The 21,682-nt window shown below is 43.8% G+C and overlaps 1 protein-coding gene across 1 annotated transcript in view; it reads left to right on the forward strand.

Moving 5' to 3' along the window:
- ptprt (protein tyrosine phosphatase receptor type T) overlaps positions 1-21,682 on the forward strand; it is a gene marked incomplete at both ends in the record, with an annotated part of 404,935 nt that overhangs the window by 356,563 nt on the left and 26,690 nt on the right. The window contains 7 exon segments of the mRNA XM_084173452.1: positions 7,245-7,258; positions 7,260-7,352; positions 8,282-8,318; positions 9,610-9,707; positions 10,423-10,539; positions 12,312-12,466; positions 14,764-14,899. Coding sequence (XP_084029578.1) covers positions 7,245-7,258; positions 7,260-7,352; positions 8,282-8,318; positions 9,610-9,707; positions 10,423-10,539; positions 12,312-12,466; positions 14,764-14,899 — 650 coding nt within the window.

Raw genomic sequence — 21,682 nt, forward strand, 5'->3', positions numbered from 1 at the left:
ACAGACCTGTAACTTCTTCTTTAAGAGGCTCCTCTGTCCTCCACTCGTTACCTGTATTAATGGCACCTGTTTGAACTTGTTATCAGTATAAAAGACACCTGTCCACAACCTCAAACAGTCACACTCCAAACTCCATTATGGCCAAAACCAAAGAGCTGTCAAAGGACACCAGAAACAAAATTGTAGACCTGCACCAGGCTGGGAAGACTGAATCTGCAATAGGTAAGCAGCTTGGTTTGAAGAAATCAACTGTGGGAGCAATTATTAGGAAATGGAAGACATACAAGACCACTGATAATCTCCCTCGATCTGGGGCTCCACGCAAGATCTCACCCCGTGGGGTCAAAATGATCACAAGAACGGTGAGCAAAAATCCCAGAACCACACGGGGGGACCTAGTGAATGACCTGCAGAGAGCTGGGACCAAAGTAACAAAGCCTACCATCAGTAACACACTATGCCGCCAGGGACTCAAATCCTGCAGTGCCAGATGTGTCCCCCTGCTTAAGCCAGTACATGTCCAGGCCCGTCTGAAGTTTGCTAGAGTGCATTTGGATGATCCAGAAGAGGATTGGGAGAATGTCATATGGTCAGATGAAACCAAAATAGAACATTTTGGTAAAAACTCAACTCGTCGTGTTTGGAGGACAAAGAATGCTGAGTTGCATCCAAAGAACACCATACCTACTGTGAAGCATGGGGGTGGAAACATCATGCTTTGGGGCTGTTTTTCTGCAAAGGGACCAGGACGACTGATCCGTGTAAAGGAAAGAATGAATGGGGCCATGTATCGTGAGATTTTGAGTGAAAACCTCCTTCCATCAGCAAGGGCATTGAAGATGAAACGTGGCTGGGTCTTTCAGCATGACAATGATCCCAAACACACCGCCCGGGCAACGAAGGAGTGACTTCGTAAGAAGCATTTCAAGGTCCTGGAGTGGCCTAGCCAGTCTCCAGATCTCAACCCCATAGAAAATCTTTGGAGGGAGATGAAAGTCCGTGTTGCCCAGAGACAGCCCCAAAACATCACTGCTCTAGAGGAGATCTGCATGGAGGAATGGGCCAAAATACCAGCAACAGTGTGTGAAAACCTTGTGAAGACTTACAGAAAACGTTTGACCTGTGTCATTGCCAACAAAGGGTATATAACAAAGTATTGAGAAACTTTTGTTATTGACCAAATACTTATTTTCCACCATAATTTGCAAATAAATTCATTAAAAATCCTACAATGTGATTTTCTGGAATTATTTTTCTCATTTTGTCTGTCATAGTTGACGTGTACCTATGATGAAAATTACAGGCCTCTCTCATCTTTTTAAGTGGGAGAACTTGCACAATTGGTGGCTGACTAAATACTTTTTTCCCCCACTGTATATCCTACTACCAGTCACTTTTTATGTATAAACCCACCTCAACCACTCCAGTACCCCTGCACATTGAATAAGGTACTGGCACTGACCTGTATACACTCGCATTCACGTGTTTCTTTAACTCACATTGTAGTTCTTGTGTGATTTTTGTTTTTATTTTATTACATTTTCTATTATCATCTATATTATTATTATCACGGCATTGTTGGAAAAAAGCTCTCAAGGTAAGAATTTCATGGTACTGTTTTACACGTGTTGTATCCTGTGCAAATATACCTTGAAATTTGATCCTTAGACTGTCTAGCTTACAAAAGAGTCTGATATAACCTCCTAAAGTATATTTTGACAGTACATTTATATATTTCCTGTAGGGCAAAGACCTCCCTCCTCCTTTTCTTGCTAATACACTTCCTCGGCTGTAATCCACTCCTGATCTGGATGATACTTGTCCAAACATGGACATCTCGTTGAACAGGATCAAAGTCAACAGTTAATGTTGTTGATGAAACCCTCAGCATCTCTCAGGTACACCTCAAGGCAGTCTAATCTCTGAGCTGCGGAACGGGATTAAACCGGATCAGCCAACTACCAGCATGCTTTGCGGCACAAACAACATTCTGCCTGTTTGTCAGCGGAACCTCCAGGAGGTCTGACTTTAATAGGTTAAATAAACCCTGTTAAATTCTGAGCGGTTGTTTTGGACACAGTCTTTTTGGAAATCGAACTCAAATCTTACTGCTGGCAATGTCATCAGAATCTAGCCCCCCACCGCCTCCGCATAAAGGCTATGGTCATATCCATAGAGTATGCAATGTCGGTCAAGTCACCAAAAGTGCAAACATTTAGTATGCATGGAAATGGTACATGATGGTCATTGTAAAGCAATGCATCTCCTTTTCCACCTTGTATGCATCCTCCACATGCACCATTGATCTATCACAGACGTTTACAATAGGAAAAGTACATGGGAAAATAAGTTTGAAGTTTCCTCACCTTTTGAGATAACTTGAACGCCCTGATTGCTAGAGTCATTTTAAGATGTCAGGCTTGAAAATCCATTCAGCCATTTTGGCACAATGACTCACTACCCAAACCAGACACAACTGGTTTCAAGTGGCCAAGAGACGTAATGTGATCTCCTACTGCTATCTTGTGGACGAACTGGGAATCAGACAGAGGATATATTTACATCAATGAATAGGTAGAGACTTCAGTTTTCTCCTTATATGTATATCATTCCTGTAATACGAAAAATGACGTTGCACAAGCCTTTTAAAATGGCTGTGTTCCTATGGGAATTTGCGTATGTTTAGAGCGACACCATTAGTTTAAATATCATGTGTTTGTAGGACTTAGTTTTGAAACCGAAATGTACTTTATGAAGGTAATATACAATATTATGTGTTGTTTAGAAAATGCCACCAGAAGGCGTCATAGTTTAACGTCCAAAATGCATTCAGCCACGTTGACAGTTTAGTGGCGATGTATCAATTCTGTGGGGACAACATAGGCTTGAATGATTCATGGAGTTGTGACATACCACGCATTACCGGGAGAATGCAGGTCCCATCAATCAGCAATTCAAATTAGACACTGCTGTGTTTTTAAGCTTGTCTACTTTTTCGCTGTAATCCTTTCTCCATGACGTAGACTGTGAAATAGAGATAATGATATTCTGTAGGTCTCAAGTAAGATACAGAATTTGATAGACAATAGACAACGACAATAGATATCTAGTTTACAAAATCAGATACAGTCTGATTTCATGTAATGGACATACACAAAATAGTCCAAATTGGTGAAGTGAAATGAAAAAAACATCTAAAAAATAAATAACGGATAAGTGCTGCGTGCATATGTATTCACCCCCTTTGCTATGAAGCCCCTAAATAAGATCTGGTGCAACCAATTACCTTCAGACGTCACATAATTAGTTAAAGATAGTCCACCAGTGTGCAATCAAAGTGTCACATGATCTGTCACATGATCTCAGTATATAAACACCTGCTCTGAAAGGCCCCAGAGTCTGCAACACCACTATACAAGAGGCACCACCAAGCAAGCGGCACCATGAAGACCAAGGAGCTCTCCAAACAGGTCAGGGACAATGTTGTGGAGAAGTACAGATCAGGGTTGGGTTATAAAAAAAATATCAGAAACTTTGAACATCCCACGGAGCACCATTAAATCCATTATTTAAAAGATGGAAAGAATATGGCACCACAACAAACCTGCCAAGAGAGGGCCGCCCACCAAAACTCACGGACCAGGCAAGGAGAGCATTAATCAGAGAGGCAACAAAGAGACCAAAGATAACCCTGAAGGAGCTGCAAAGCTCCACAGCGGAGATTGGAGTATCTGTCCATAGGACCACTTTAAGCCGTACACTTCATAGAGATGGACTTTACGGAATAGTGGCCAGAAAAAAGCCATTGCTTAAAGAAAAAAATAAGCAAACGTTTGGTGTTCGCCAAAAGGCATGTGGGAGACTCCCCAAACATATGGAAGAAGGTACTCTGGTCAGATGAGACTAAAATTGAGCTTTTTGGCCATCAAGGAAAATGCTATGTCTGGCGCAAACCCAACACCTCTCATCACCCCGAGAACACCATCTCCACAGTGAAGCATGGTGGTGGCAGCATGATGCTGTGGTGATGTTTTTCATCGGCAGGGACTGGGAAACTGGTCAGAATTGAAGGAATAATGGATGGCGCTAAATACACTGAAATTCTTGAGGGAAAACTGTTTCAGTCTTCCAGAGATTTGAGACTGGGACGGAGGTTCACCTTCCAGCAGGACAATGACCCTATGCATACTGCTAAAGCAACACTCAAGTGGTTTAAGGGGAAACATTTCAATGTCTTGGAATAGCCTAGTCAAAGCCCAGACCTCAATCCAATTGAGAATCTGTGGTATGACTTAAAGATTGCTGTACACCAGTGGAAGCCATCCAACTTGAAGGAGCTGGAGCAGTTTTGCCTTGAAGAATGGGCAAAAATCCCATTGGCTAGATGTGCCAAGCTTATAGAGACATACCCCAAGAGACTTGCAGCTGTAATTGCTGCAAAAGGTGGCTCTACAAAGTATTGACTTTGGAGGGGTGAATAGTTATGCACGCTCATGTTCTCAGTTTTTTTGTCTTATTTCTTGTTTGTTTCACAATAAAAAATAGTTTACATCTTCAAAGTGGTAGGCATGTTGTGTAAATCAAATGATACAAACACTCCCAAAATCCATTTTAATTCCAGTTTGTAAGGCAACAAAATAGGAAAAATGGGTGGTGGTGAATACTTTCGCAAGCCACTGTATGCCTCCTACTCAAGTTCATATGTGACCAACCTTCTCGATTTGGTCTTATGTAGCAAAATTTGAAATTGTGTTTTTTACATTGGATAAAAGTAGAGACTCAGAGCTAGAAAATACACTACAGTTGAGTGACAATGGGAAAGTAATTCTGCTTTGAAAGTTGATAAACTTGTAACCTCAATTTTGAGAAAATGGCCCTTGAATGTTTTGGTACCTACTGGAGAGCTCTTCTTTGTCTACACCCATTCAGCATCGTTCACACCCTTTTAAGCATTAGCCCTACCCAACTCTTTAAGGATTCACATGTGAGGCTATGTACTAAACAACCAAAGATTTCAAGACTAAAGGCTGGCTCATACTATGGGTGTGTTCGTAAATTTAATCTGGAGTTCCAGACTGTGCTCTGGGTATTCGTAAACTCAGAGCATTGTCAGAATGGTCATTCGTAAATTCAGAGCATTTCGCTCTCTGAGCGTTTTGCCAACATTTACTGACACCGCCCTTATTCAACGGATGTTGAGCATTCGTAATTTTGTCAGTTATTCTGCGCTCTGGCACACTCAGATGAGAATACTCCTAAATCGGAGTAGATAGCCAGCTACCTCTATCGACAGTTGTCTCAGTGACATCATAAACATTATATTGAAATAACTACTTGCATTTTGGAGTCTTTTGTTTAGACATGTATCTAGCTAGCTAGCTAGCTAAACAATTAACCATAACCATAACGTTACTACCCTGCATGAATCTGCAGGTAGCTAACCAACCATGTTCAATGTTAGCAAGCTAACATCAGGCTATAACTAGCAATGCAAATGGTTCTGCGATACGAATAATATTACTACACAGATCATACATGTAACCTTAGCTAGCTAGCCAGCCAGCTAACATTAGCTAGCTAGCTAACAATACATGTGTAATATCTGAAAATTTAACTAGCTAGACTCTCTTACCTGTATACATGGATGGACACTTCTCCCTCTCTGTCACGGATGCCATGGTTGCCCTTAGTTTGAAGATGTAATCCGGAGCCTTCTGTGTGTTCTCTTTTCGACTCCGTCTGCATATTTGCAATCAAACGCCAGAATGTTCTCCATCTCCTTAGCAATTATACTCTAATTCCACTGATTTCAAAAATCGGTCCTCCAGAAAGTGGAGAGCAATGCTTATGCAGTTCTACTACGTGATATCTTTCAAAAAAGCTGCGTTAGAAAGGATTACCTACACATACTGACCAGCTCATATTATAGACAGAAGTGCGCTACATGGCAGACCAATACGAACTCATCTCTCGGCATGTCCAGCCCACTCATTTTCTCAGCCAATCATGGCTAGCGGGGAGGTTGCTGTCTTTTTCCATGGCTAAACCAACTAGGCTCGTAATTTAACAATTGTATTCGTTTTTACAGATGGCATACACGTTTGTTATTAAGGAACATGAAATTTCACATGTTCCAGAAAGCCTTTCTGATAAAAAAATATTTAAATAACGTTCAAATGGCGCTCCTCTGAAGTAGTAACGAGCAACATACGCCTAGTTTATTGAAACAAGTCACATATGGTCCAAGCTGCTCTGCAGAATTCAAGTTCTAGAAAAGTTCAAGCTTTCGCCCAAAGTTAACAAGCCTGCACCAAACTTTTATAAAAAGAGTTCAGATGAGAAATCAGTAGCATAAATCAGTAATCAGTTCACAACCCCTCCGTATGAGGACTGGGCTAGTGATGTCTTTATTGAGATTGTGCTTGAGGTGTATGGTGTTCAAGGCGTATGAGTGTTATAGCCTGGAGGCCTGCACGGGGAACACTTGTGTGGGCAGGGTCCTCTGTGACCATCGCCATCGCCATCACTCCCATAACTGCCAAGAGGAAGCCCTGTGGAGTCCAGCTCAAGATTTCACATGTCAAATGTGTTTGTAGAGAGAGAGGTAGATGTTGTGGTTGAAGTAACTAATTCAATCGTGCAGTGAGATTATTAATGTGCTCTGTGTGTACAGACCTAGTTGCGCTTTTGGCAATTTTGAGATGGAAATCGTCTCGCTGATGAAACGCAGTACATGTCTCTCTAATCCTTCCCATGAGTTTAATGTACTATGCAGAGTGACAATGCTCCTACGGTACCTACAAACATAGAAATAAGAATGAATAGAAAGAGAGTCTCCATTCAAGTCAATGATGGCATAATGGGTGGACTGGCAGCCATTTTGAGTGTATCCATGCCAGGAAGTAAAAGCAGGAAGTGTACCCTTCAATCTGTGCTGTGATTTGTTGAGTCAACTCAACTGAAAATACAAAAAATATATGCCTACAAATGGGTATTTTGCCATTAAAATACTGCAAATCGATCTCTCGCTCTAGGGTGTGTTTAGCATATAAGCTGTGGTAGTAGCACATGTAGGCTGCGTCTCAAATGGCATCCTTTTCCCTATACAGTGCATTACTTTTGACCAGGGCCCTATGGGCCCTGGTCAAAAGTAGTGCATTATGTAAGGAATAGGGTGCCATTTTGGACGCAGCCGTAGTCCTCAGACATTTGTGTGTACCTTAAATGGGTAAATGTAACTTTAGGCCTGCTCTTTGTGAATATTTGACCCCACAGATGACCACACTCGAGTCAGGCTGCAACTGCTGGACGGAGACCCCCACTCAGACTACATCAACGCCAACTACATAGACGTAAGTATGGGGCGGCGGAGACGTGAAGGGAATGGACTATTTATCAGAATGTTTTTGTATTTGACTTTATAAAAGGCCTCATTTAGCCTTCTGACACCATGTATTAGTAAGGAGATGAGACAGCATTTCGCATCATAACATCTTTACTAAGATAAAATCAAATATTGCATAGAGCATTATGGTTACTGTAGTACATCATGCTACAAGCATTACTATTGTGAATGGTCAGTGAAGACTGATTTTGCAAGGATGGACTACAAATATGAGGTGATATATACAGTAGAAAACATATATGCTTATTACAAGGCAATGTGCCTGTAACATTGACATATCTGCCGCAAACACAGCGTATCTGAGCATGCATTTGCTCTTCTTCGGATGAAAGAATCCTGCAATGACATAACTACCATAATGACAGTGTAGATATGATTGTCTCTATTATGCTTTGGGGACTGGGAATGCCCTGTACTCCGAGAAGCAGCATCAGGATAAGTCGGCATTATGGCATTACAGCTGTATCTATAATCATGTCATCGAGCCCCATTTCCTCTAATAAAACAATTACTGGGTCGATGTGCCAAGATCTGCTGGTAAAATGTCTCGTTATACCCAGCTCTAGCCCTAGGAGCCTCAACTGTGTTGATTCTTAATTTATCTCACAGCGGTTGTAATAGTAATGAATTTGAAGATGTTTTTTTCACGCACGTTCCCACTAGATATGGTGAAATGGCAATGTCCTATTAACGATAAGAAATGTATATACTGTATTCATTTGAACTAAGCGATCTGTCTCGATGGAACAATATGACAGAATTTCCATTTTGGCGGATAGGAAAATGAAGGGTCTCGGATTTGATTTGATCTGATTTGGAAAGGACCTTGTTAAAGTACGCCTGAGGTTTTTCTTTTTTCTCTTCTCCTTCTCACAGGGGTATCATAGACCAAGACATTACATCGCCACACAAGGTAATTAAATTGGATGGAGGGGGAGGGCTGGTAAGACAGAAGACACATGGGGAAACAAAAGTTTCCCCAGTCGTGGGGGAGGCAATTACTCAGAAAAAAACCCACTCTTAAAGCCAATGACAAAAATGTAAGACCCCATTTAGTTCCATAACAAACCAAGGCTTATCTTTAATTGATCCTGGCATGGTTGTGCATCAGATAAAGGGCACGTTCCTCTGCTCAGACGTTGCTGACGCCTGACAGATCTTACAATGCCTGGATAGGTATTTTAAGTATCAGCTAACCACATAATATGTTATAGCAAATTGTCAGTCGATGACACAGTCAATGACATGGCACGCAACCATTGGTTGATGCATGCAACATCTGAGCAGGGGAATGCGACCGAGTAAGGATGAGACAGTGATGTCATAAATCTCAAGATTCTTTAGGATTATAACTGCATTGGGAATTCAATGGGGGCTCTGGTCAAAAGTAATGCACTATATAGGGGATACAAGGTGCCATTTTAGGGGATAGGGTACCATTTTGGCAGCGGCCCGAATGACACAATTTTAACATTATGCAGGGGAGAACGACTGCCCCCTCTCATTGACGCCACGGAAGTTCAAGGCCAACCACGGTACTGCAGGCATTGTTAGCAGAAGACAGGAGGATCCCCATTATATTGAATGGAAAATGTGCAATCTTTGTGGTCAATCTTTGTGTAAAAAATAATAATAATTCAAAGACAATAATGGTACCAATAATTGCTTCTAATACACCAGATGTATGTCCTTGAACTGATTATTTTAAAATCGCACAAGTTATAAGGATCATTTAGTTGCTAATGGCAGCTTGCAGTACCCCAGTCGGCCATCAACTTGAGTTACTCAATGAGAGGTGGAAGCACTGAGCTAACCTGCAATGTCACTTCCTGGAGTAGCTCAAACTGCGTATGTTATGTCACCCTGAGACTCCATCTTTACCGACTTAATTTGGCTTCAATGCTCTACTGCAGTGTTTCTTAATCCTGGTCCTGGACTACACAGCTGATTCAAATGGTCAACTCATCATCATCTTTGATGATTTGAATCAGGTGTGTTTTGCAAAAACTAAAATGTGCACCCCTTTGGGTCCCCAGGACCAGCATTAAGAAACACATGAGTGTACACATGGTACAGGTGATTGATGGCTTTGTCCGTTCATGTATACAGTCATTGCTCCTATGTGTACTTCCTGGTTTCTGTTATGACATTATCTCTGTCCAATCCTTCTTGATCTCATCCTTGCTCTCCTTCTCTCCTTTCAGGCCCCATGCAGGAGACGGTGAGAGATTTCTGGAGGATGATCTGGCAGGAGAATTCCGGCAGTATCGTCATGGTTACCAACCTGGTGGAAGTGGGCAGGGTGAGTTCATCAAAGAGGATTTGTTAAAACAGTACTACTCTGGGGACACTGCCAATCGGCTAAGAACGTGTGACGTTATTGCAGAACCGTCAACGTTCTTATACGGAATGGATTTCTGTGGTGTTTCTTTCCCCGCTGCAAGAGCCAGTTGTTTAATAGGTCAGGGTGTGTCAATCACAGCTCGTATTCCCCTTCCCTACACCGCATACCATTACTGTTCACAACGAACATATTTTCACAACAAATATATAAGATAACAAATAGTTAAAAACAAATCAACAACAAATGGGGCGGCAGGTAGCTTAGTGGTTAAGAGCGTTGTGCCAGTAACCGAAAGGTCGCTGGTTCTAATCCCCGAGCTGACTAGGTGAAAAATCTGTCGATGTGCCCTTGAGCAAGGCACTTAACCCTAATTGCTCATGTAAGTCGCTCTGGATAAGAGCGTCTGCTAAATGATTAAAATGTAAATGTAAATGTGACCATTTTTTTAAAATTCAACGCCACTAAATCGGGCCTCTTTGTATGTATTATCAACCGCAGAAATATAATGTGATTATATTTCTATGCTATTAACTGCTCTGATTGGTCCTTTAATGTTAAGTTTAATAATATTATTTTGGGGACCCCTTTTGGCTCAAAAGCACCCCCAAAGGCAAAAGTACCATACAGCCTCTTTAAGAGACAAAGATTTGACCATGTGTGTTTCTCTTCCCAGGTGAAGTGTGTGAGGTACTGGCCTGACGAGACTGAAGTGTACGGAGATATCAAGGTGACACTGATCGAGACAGAGCCATTGGCCGAGTACGTCATCCGCACCTTCACAGTACAGAAGGTAAACCGACTAAGTCAATAACCAGGCTTGCTTGTTTTGTTGTCATTAATTCCGACCTACCGGATTAACATTGTGGTTGACTGCAAGGTGAAGCTATGTTGTCCAACTGGGAAATGGGAGCATAATTGAACACTGGTAATCAGTGAGGATTTGCATTGAAAGAAGCACAATTCAGTTGGGATGCAGGATTCCGAATGCGACGCCATTGTTCTGTTAGCTCCCTTTGAAAGGGAAATATCAGCGGAACAGTCACGAAACTAGCAAGCTTTGATAGGCTTGAAATGCATCTTTCTGTGGCTCTGTGAAAGCCGCTTAAGCAGACAACACAACAGCTTGTAGTCAACTCATTTTGCAATGCTTTAATCCATCTGTTTTGCAAGAGAGCTAACTTCCTTTTAACCTGCTCACACTCTTCATTTGAAAGGGAAACAGGACATTGTCATTACGAAACTCCACCATCACACCACAACCTTAAATCCCAGGCCTTAAAAAGCAGTGCACCGTGATGGCCAGGGATCACGCTTCGGATGCGTATGCGTTCAAATAGAGCGTATTAAATCATTTTAATTGCAGCAAATAATGAGTTCTGAAATTATGAAAAGCATTATTAACGATGAGTCCAAGGGGATTATTTTACTACACCACGCAGATAGATAGATATTTAGGCCCGCACACACACACACTCACACTTTAATCCATGAAGAATATGATAAACCAGAGCCCACTGGTTTGGCAAGCTTAGACACAGTTTACCCCCGCTTTACACTGTTACCACCTTTAATAGTGGATCCGTCGACCCATGTGTCCATACACTCCAAACAGTGAAGGTATTTTAACTGCGGTATTAAACTGTTATGTGGGTTTTGCTGGCATATCAAAGCTGGCAGGCAGGGATTAAACAGCTCACCAACCCAAATGGCAATTAACCGCTTAGCATTAGCACAGGGAGTGGAGGTGTGAAGCCTGTGATTATTATTACTACTGTAGCCCAGCGTTGTTCTGTAAATGGCCACTTTCCAGTTTCCGCACATCCACTCCCTTTATGTGCTGCTGCCTTCGCTGATATCCTTATTGGAGTGGGATTTTAATATCATGCCACGTGCCTTTAAGAGTGAGAACCACTTACCTTCCACTCTGCCGAGTTCACGTTGCCATGGTAAACATGAGCTTGGCCCTACCTACCTTCTTTCCCAATCTGTGATTTACTGCATGTTGGGCTTTGTTGTTTCACATCTTAGATGTTTACATCATATTGATTTCGGAATGTAATTTGAACATCAAAGGAAAGGAAATCAATAGGCCTCCAGTTATCAAATCACCTTTGTTTTGGCCCCCTCAATACTTGCCCGTATGCTCAAGTCGTCAAAATGCATTTTCTTAAAATAAACAAATCGATAGCTACTGTATATTCAGTTGTTGAGCTGGAATGGGAGCCTGTCAGACCTACAGTTTCCAGGAAGTCCCATATGTCTTCATTTGAGCCTCCATTTTGTTTAGTCTGCCCGCAGTTTCCAGGAAGTACAGGAAACTCTGACATTTCTGACTTGGAAACTTGTTGTAGAAAGAGGAGGCACCAGTTTCCCACTTGGAAAGTATCAGAATCAATAGGAAGCTATACACAAATAACTTATGTTCATTTTAACTTGGAGTTTCCAACTTGTCATGAATGCACCATTTGTCTCCATTTGAGCCTCCATTTTGTTTCGTCAGCCCACAGTTTCCAGGAAGTCGACTGTAGATGTCCCAATTTAAGCCATTTTGTTTCTTCTCAGAAGGGCCACCACGAGATTCGAGAGATCCGTCAGTTCCACTTCACCAGCTGGCCTGACCACGGGGTGCCCTGCTATGCCACCGGCCTCCTGGGCTTCGTCCGCCAGGTCAAGTTCCTCAACCCGCCCGACGCTGGCCCCATTGTGGCCCACTGCAGGTACGTACTGTCCATGCTGAGGGGGATTGTGGGACATAACACAGGACTACTCGGATGACATATTTGTCACTCAGGGCTTTTGTCTATGTATTTATTTATACCTTATTTCATCAGATAAGTTGAACATATTCATTCAGTATGTCAATGACCCAGTCCAAACAACCTAACTTAAGTCTTTAGGTCTCAGACACATTTCCCCATCACGGTACTGTGGTTTTGAACAGACTCTGTTACACATGACTGCTCAGTAATTTGCTGTTGAGTTCAATCAGATGGCAGAGTTCATTCAGGGACTATAGGGCAAGAAATAATAAGGTGGCTGACTGATATTACTATACTCACTGCCTCCGGTAACACCCAAATACTGTACCTACACACTCTATTTGACTGCCACTTCCTGCTACACCACAGGTCCCTGCACTCCCCAGATTCCCACATAAATAACAACAGTAGCTAGCGGCAGGTAGCCTAGCAGCTAAGAGCGTTGGGCCGGTAACCAAAAGGTTGCTGGTTCAAATCCCTGAGCTGCCTTTGTGAAAAATGTGTCCTTGAGCAAGGCATTATAACTAACTGCTCCTGTAAGATGCTCTGGATAAGAGCGTCTGCTAAACGAATAAAATGTAGCTGGGAGCCTTCACATACATTTTTAGTGGGGAAAATGAATGAGCGAGAGCGATGGGAGACCAAGGCCTCTCTCTCTCTTACTCTGTCTCTTATCTACCCCTCCCCAGCCCACTCAAACACCCACCCCTTGAAACAGAGGCATTGAGCTCAGACAGGCGGTGTGGGGAGGCAAGGGGGAGTGGAGAAGAGGGAAGTGGACGGAGGGAGGGAGTGAGTGAGCGTGCACAATGAGATGTGACAGGGAGAGGCTGCTAAATGGCACAATGCAATTTTACATTTGGCTCGGGTCTCTCAAAACAAAGCAGATGTGACTAAGACATTTTCAGAGTGGATTAGCTGAAGTGCCAAGCACTGGTCTTTTTGCTCTCATGAAGCATAAGGCGCCTTGCTCCCTCTAATACCTCAAGGACGAGATTGGGAGAGACTATGGCAAAGGTTAATACCGCCACCTTATCCCCTAACCCTTCTTATCTTTGCCCACTCATAAATTGGATCCATGACATTAACCTTTACGAACCACCTGGGAAAAAGGGAGCTTTCACACCTGTCGCGGGAGAGTGACATCCACTTTATCTGTCTCTGTCTGTCTGTCTGTTTGTCCCTCCTTCTCTTTTCTTCCTAAGAGGCATGGCATTTGCGTCCCCATAGCAGTCCACTATATTTTACCTCTGTGTATCTCTCATTCAGTATGTCGTTGCTTTTCCACAACCCAAACCGTGGTCGGTTCACGTTCTCCTAAACAAATCAGCCTGGCTTTTGACGTCCAACCTCCCGATTGCTCCCCAACCGAATTCCCCCATTGAGCATTGACAACGAATGTCCCATGGAGCTGCCTATAGGTTGGCAGCCATTCCCCCACTGAACTGAACGATAGACGGAATGATGAAGTCCAACAGGATGAGCTTTGGCCTGCAGAGCTAAGGCCCCACAGACAGACTGTGGAGTAATTTCTAATTTCCTGGGGCACTCCTTGGCCGTTATCCCCCTGCCAGGACCCAGTTGTTCGCTGCGCTCGCCATTAATCACTGGCGGCTGACAGGCAATCTGCCGGGCTGCCGAGCCACTGAGCGGCCCCCGGCTCCTGAGCTCCGAAGCTGGGACCTGTCAGGATGCTGCCGAGTGAGTGATGGCTGAGCAGCCCCCCTCTCCTACCTCTCCTCTACCTCTTCTCCACCATTATGTCCCTTGCTCCCTCCCTCCCTTCCACTCAGCCACTCTGCTGGGTTTATTTCCTTAACACCTAACACCAGGGTTAGGGGAAATGGCTCTAACCCCTACCTGTAACTCACAGGGCCTGATGGAGTGCGCTGTTTGTCAGCGCTGTAAGGCCGTCCTGCCTCGTTTGGATAACTGTGGGTGTGCAGCGGGGTTCAATATAACCCTCGGCCTGTTTATTATAGGGCTGGAGCATGTTTCTTCATGTGTCGCCACCGTCGCTAACTGTGGCAGGTCGATACGGAGGACAGATAACAAACTGCACAGTCTGTACTGTACGGAACATACTGGAAACATTAATTAAATGGTTTCTCTCTCTCTCTCTCTCTCTCTCTCTCTCTCTCTCTCTCTCTCTCTCTCTCTCTCTCTCTCTCTCTCTCTCTCTCTCTCTCTCTCTCTCTCTCTGTTTCTCTGTCTCTCTCTCTGTCTTCTCTCTCCCTCCCCCTTTCTCTTTCCAGTGCCGGGGCTGGAAGGACAGGCTGTTTCATAGCTGTGGACATCATGCTGGATATGGCCGAGAACGAGGGAGTGGTGGACATCTTCAACTGCATCCGGGAACTGCGCTCACAAAGGGTTAACATGGTGCAAACCGAGGTTGGTGAAGCAGCATACTGATTAGCTTGTGTGCGGATAGTGGGTAGAGAAGAGAGCAGTATTGTTTTATAGTTTGAGCATTAGTCATTACAGTGCCATGCAAAGGAATACAAGTGCAGTTAGCCAATTAGCTTAGCATTAGCCACCCTTATACCTCACGTAAACATGGTATTTTGAGGTTAGCATTAGCCATTCCGATGTTATTTGGTTCAATGGTGCTGATAGTGAGTACAAGCACTTACACAGTTAGCATTATCCATAGAATTAGAGCGTGCAACCAGAGTTTTCAGTCACAGCAAGTCTGTTTAGCGTAGCATTTGCCATCGCCATGGCGGAAGGGTTGACAAGGCTCAGACAGTAGCCTGCTACCGTTGGCCTTTCCCAGCCGGTCACCAGACTGATCCTATGTCACAGCCCACTGCTCACAGTTGCTCTGCCTGAAATATTCAGCAGGGATATTTTAAAATCAGTCCTATGGAGGAAGAGTGTAAAGCATAGAAATGCAATCTCTAGCATGGACAAAGCCCTTCAATCCTTCAGACCAGATTATATTTATATGGTCTAAAGCAGTGGTCACCAAGTCATTCCTTGTCGATCACCAAACATTTCTGTAAAAAAAAAATGTTGGCGGTAGGTGCACTTGATTCAGCAGCCCTAGTGCCAGGAAGGCAAAGTGTTCCCATTTTGAACCATTTTAATGTCTGAATGTAGAACTCCGACTACCTGGCAGGCCCAGAGAGCAAATCAAGTGCACCTATAGGGCTACCGCTGGCCAATCAGATAGCTCAGATCACTGTGTCTGCACAGTTTCCTCGAGCCATAGACCGTAAAAAGAAGCCTCGAACGCACAGTAAAGTTGATACTGTGAGATTTCAAAAAGTTTAAAACCATGACTAGAGAGAGACTCAACAAATATAGCAAAGAGCTGCTGTTTTTACAAGTAAGTTCATGTTTAAGTTGTTATTCAGCACTGTTAACACTTTTATAAAATGCGCATTCTCCCTACTTCCACTCACGCTACAGCCAGCACTGCAGCTGCAATTAATGAGTATAACAAAGGATTCTGATAAGCTAGAGTTGTTGTTATTAGTGGCTTGTGCTTTTTTTATATCAAGGAATATTTTACATTCTCTGGTCATGGGAGTAACATTGGTGCATGAGGCAGAAATAATGCAGTGCGACATGAGTTTTGCCATCAGCTGGAAGACTGGCAGCTTCATTAAATAGTACCCGCAAAACACCAGTCTCAACGTCAACAATGAAGGGGCGACTCCGGGATGCCACCTTCTAGGCAGAGTTGCAAAGAAAAATCCATATCTCAGACTGGCCAATAAAAAGAAAAGATTAAGATGGGCAGTCTGAGATATGGCTTTTTCTTTGCAACTCTGCCTAGAAGGTGAGCATCCCGGAGTCGCCCCTTCATTTAATGTATTTGTCCTCTTGCTCAGTTGTGCACCAGGGCCTCCCACTCTGTGAAGGGAGTAGTACACAGTGTTGTACGAGATCTTCAGTTTCTTTGCAATTTCTCGCATGGAATAGCCTTCATTTCTCAGAAGAAAGCTATTTGTTTCTGGCCATTTTGAGCCTGTAATCGAACCCACAATTGCTGATGCTCCAGATTTCCTGTTCCAAGATGGCGTAGTAGTGCAGTCCTGTTTTTGTCGTGTGTCTGTAAATAGCCTGTAAATACCCTGTTTTTTTGTATTTTTCGTACATATTTTCCTATCAGACTTTTCATCCTTCTACAAAATATACTTTCCTGCAACCTGCCTCACTCAATGTGGAACGGATTCTATTATTGACTTACCTTTTATCTAGAATCTCCAGTTGAAACTAGCTAGCCAGCTAACTAGCTACTTGCTATTAGCCACAGTTGCTATTTCACCCAGAACATTGGATTTTCTGCCGAAATAAATTAATCACTGGACATTAATCACCGGATCGCAACTAGCTAGCCGCAACCGAATGGATGTTGCTGTTTGGTTAATCACCACTGCCCCCGATGCAAGCACCAGTTAGCCTCGAGCTAGCCTAGAGCCAGGCTCATATCCCGGCTATCTACCTCTAGGTCTACCGGATGGGAGTAGCCAGCTAACTAGCTACTTGCTATCAGCTACCGTTAGCGGTTTTTCACCATTGTCCGTGGCCTGCACCACCTACCAGCCAGCTCTAGTCTGGACTATTATTCGGCCAGTCTGCACTGTCTGCACAGCGCGATATCGACCCAGAACATATCAGTTTTTCTGCCGGAATCACTGGACCTTTAACTCCGGATTCATCGCTACCAGCTAGCTGCAACGAAATGGACGTTGAGGTCTGGCTAATCATCCTGAGCTAGGCCCATCTCCCATCTCCCATCTCCCGGCTATCTACCTCTCTGTCAACTGGACGGGACCACCTAGTGTTGACACAGAGCCCAGCCGATCCTACACGACTGGTCTGCCGACGAAATCGTCTGATGAGGTAGATTTTACAACAGGCTTCCCGTTACGACGTTGACCACGAAGATTCCATCTGCTAGCCCCGGCCTGCTAGCACACGCTAGCAGCCCCCGAACTACCTCCGAACTATCCTATTGCTGTTCACCGGACCTTATGATAACTCAGCTATACAGCTGATGTCTGCTGGACTGTTCCCTTTTACGGTACTGCATCCTGTTTATGTTTAGCCTCAGCCCAAACTGTGTCGTCATTACCAGCTGTTGTCTTAGCTCTCTCAAATTACACCTTGATTGCTTTATGCCTCTCTCCCTTGTCAATATGGTTAGCTTATTGTTGTTTCGGTTATTTCTAATTGTACTATTTCACTGTAGATCCCCCAGCCCAGCTAAACCTGCCTTAGATAGCTCCTTTGTCCCACCCCCCATACACGCGGAGACCGACTCAATTGGTGCCTCCAGTGATGCTATCTCTTTCATTGTTACCCAACGCTTAGGTTTACCTCCACTTTACTCATATCCTTCCATATCCTTGTCTGTACATAATGCCCTGAATCTTTTCTACAACGCCCGGAAATCTGCCCCCTTTATTCTATGTACCCAACGCACTAGAAGACCAGTTCTTAAAGCCTTTAGCCGTATCCTTATTCTAGTCCTCCTCTGTTCCTCTGGTGATGTAGAGGCTAACCCAGGCCCTGCAGCCCTCAGTATCACTCCTACTCCCCAGGTGCTATCATTTGCTGACTTCTGTAATCGCAAAAGTCTTGGTTTCTTGCACGTAAATATCAGAAGTCTACTTCCTAAGTTTGAGTTATTCACTGCGTTAGCACACTCCGCCAACCCTGATGTTCTAGCAGTGTCTGAATCCTGGCTTAGGAAGGCCACCAAAAATTCTGAAATTTCCATCCCCAACTATAACATTTTCCGTCTAGATAGAACTGCCAAAGGGGGTGGAGTTGCAATCTACTGTAGAGATAGCCTGCAGAGCTCTATCATACTATCCAGGTCTGTGCCCAAACAGTTTGAGCTTCTACTTCTAAAAATCCACCTTTCCAGAAATAAGTCTCTCACTGTTGCCGCTTGCTACAGACCCCCCTCAGCCCCCAGCTGTGCCCTGGATACCATATGTGAATTGATTGCCCCCCATTTATCCTCAGAGTTCGTACTGCTTGGTGACCTAAATTGGGATATGCTTAACACCCCGGCCATCCTACAATCCAAACTAGATGCCCTCAATCTCACACAAATTATCAACGAACCTACCAGGTACAACCCTAAATCCGTAAACATGGGTACCCTCATAGATATCATCCTGACTAACTTACCCTCTAAATACACCTCCGCTGTCTTCAACCAGGATCTCAGCGATCACTGCCTTATTGGCTGCGTCCGTAATGGGTCCGCGGTCAAACGACCACCCCTCATCACTGTCAAACGCTCCCTAAAACACTTTAGCGAGCAGGCCTTCCTAATTGACCTGGCCCAGGTATCCTGGATGGATATAGATCTCATTCCGTCAGTAGAGGATGCCTGGTTGTTCTTTAAAAGTAATTTCCTCTCAATCTTAAATAAACATGCCCCATTCAAAAAATACAGAACTAAGAACAGATATAGCCCCTGGTTCTCCTCAGACTTGACTGCCCTTGACCAGCACAAAAACATCCTGTGGCGTACTGCATTAGCATTAAATAGCCCCCGCGATATGCAACTTTTCAGGGAAGTTAGGAACCAATATACACAAGCAGTCAGGAAAGCAAAGGCTAACTTTTTCAAACAGAAATTTGCATCCTGTAGCACTAACTCCAAAAAGTTTTGGGACACTGTAAAGTCCATGGAGAATAAGAGCACTTCCTCCCAGCTGCCCACTGCACTGAGGCTAGGAAACACTATCACCACCGATAAATCTACAATAATCGAGAATTTCAACAAGCATTTTGCTACGGCTGGCCATGCTTTCCACCTGGCTACCACTACCCCGGCCACCAACTCTGCACCCTCCGCTGCAACTTGCCCATGCCCCCCCCGCTTCTCCTTCACACAAATTCAGACAGCTGATGTTCTGAAAGAGCTGCAAAATCTGGACCCCTACAAATCAGCTGGGCTAGACAATCTGGACCCGTTCTTTCTAAAACTAGCCGCCGAAATTGTCGCAACCCCTATTACTAGCCTGTTCAACCTCTCTTTCGTAACGTCTGAGATCCCCAGAGATTCGAAAGCTGCCGCGGTCATCCCCCTCTTCAAAGGGGGTGACACACTAGATCCAAACTGTTACAGACCTATATCCATCCTGCCCTGCCTTTCGAAAGTATTTGAAAGCCAAGTTAACAAACAGATCACCAACCATTTCGAATCCCACCGTACCTTCTCCGCTATGCAATCCGGTTTCCGAGCTGGTCATGGGTGCACTTCAGCCACGCTCAAGGTCCTAAACGATATTATAACCGCGATCGATAATAGACAGTACTGTGCAGCCGTCTTCATCGACCTGGCCAAGGCTTTTGACTCTGTCAACCACCGCATTCTTATTGGCAGACTAAATAGCCTTGGTTTCTCAAATGACTGCCTCGCCTGGTTCACCAACTACTTCTCAGATAGAGTTAAGTGTGTGAAATCGGAGGGCCTGTTGTCTGGACCTATGGCAGTCTCTATGGGGGTGCCACAGGGTTCAATTATTGGGCCGACTCTTTTCTCCGTGTATATCAATGATGTCGCTCTTGCTGCTGGTGACTCTCAGATCCACCTCTACGCAGACGACACCATTTTGTATACATTTGGCCCTTCATTGGACACTGTGTTAACAAACCTCCAAACGAGCTTCAATGCCATACAACACTCCTTCAGTAGCCTCCAACTGCTCTTAAACACTAGTAAAACTAAATGCATTCTCTTCAATCGAAAGCTGCTGGCACCCGCCCACCCGACTAGAATCACCACTCTCGACGGGTCTGACCTAGAGTATGTGGACAACTACAAATACCTAGGTGTCTGGTTAGACTGTAAACTCTCCTTCCAGACTCACATTAAGAATCTCCAATCCAAAGTTAAATCTAGAATCGGCTTCCCATTTCGCAACAAAACCTCCTTCACTCATGCTGCCAAACATGCCGTCGTAAAACTGACTATCCTACCGATCCTTGACTTCGGCGATGTCATAAACAAAATAGCCTCCAACACTCTACTCAGCAAATTGGATGTAGTCTATCACAGTGCCATCCGTTTTGTCTCCAAAGCCCCATACACTACCCACCACTGTGACCTGTACGCTCTTGTTGGCTGGTCCTCACTACATGTTCGTCGTCAAACCCACTGGCTCCAGGCCATCTATAAATCACTGCTAGGCAAATCCCCGCCTTATCTTAGCTCATTGGTCACCATAGCAGCACCCACCCGTAGTCTGCGCTCCAGCAGGTATATCTCACTGGTCATTCCCAAAGCCAACACCTCCTTTGGCCGCCATTCCTTCCAGTTCTCTGCTGCCAATGACTGGAACGAATTGCAAAAATCTCTGAAGCTGGAGACTCTTATCTCCCTCACTAACTTTAAGCATCAGTTGTCAGAGCACCTTACCGATCACTGCACCTGTACACAGCCCATCTGAAATTAGCCCACCCAACTACCTCATCCCTATATTGTTATTTATTTTGCTCTTTTGCACCCCAGTATCTCTATTTGCACATAATCTCTTGCACATCTAGCATTCCAGTGTTAATACTAGTAATTATTTTGCACTATAGCCTATTTATTGCCTTACCTCCATATCTTGCTACATTTGCACACACTGTATATATATTTTCTGTTGTATTTTATGACCTTATGTTTTTTTTACCCCATATGTAACTCTGTGTTGTTGTTTTTATCGCACTGTTTTGCTTTATCTTGGCCAGGTCGCAGTTGTAAATGAGAACTTGTTCTCAACTGGCTTACCTGGTTAAATAAAGGTGAAAAAATAAATAAAAATAAAAATAAATAAATACTCAACTAGTCTCAAGAAGACCAGTTTTATTGCTTCTTTAATCAGCACAACAGTTTTCAGCTGTGCTAACATAATTGCAAAAGGGTTTTCTAATGATCAATTAGCCTTTTAAAATTATAAACTTGGATTAGCAAACACAACGTGCCATTGGAACACAGGACTGATGGTTGCTGATAATGGGCCTCTGTACGCCTATGTAGATATTCCATAAAAAATCAGCCGTTTCCAGCTACAATATCCATTTACAACATTAACAATGTCTACACTGTATTTCTAATCAATTTGATGTTATTTTAATGGACAGAAAAATTGCTTTTCTTTCGAAAACAAGGACATTTCTAAGTGACCCCAAACTTTTGAACGGCAGTATATA

Source organism: Coregonus lavaretus, assembly GCF_964263955.1.
Source record: "Coregonus lavaretus genome assembly, chromosome: 12".
Lineage (NCBI taxonomy): Eukaryota > Metazoa > Chordata > Actinopteri > Salmoniformes > Salmonidae > Coregonus > Coregonus lavaretus.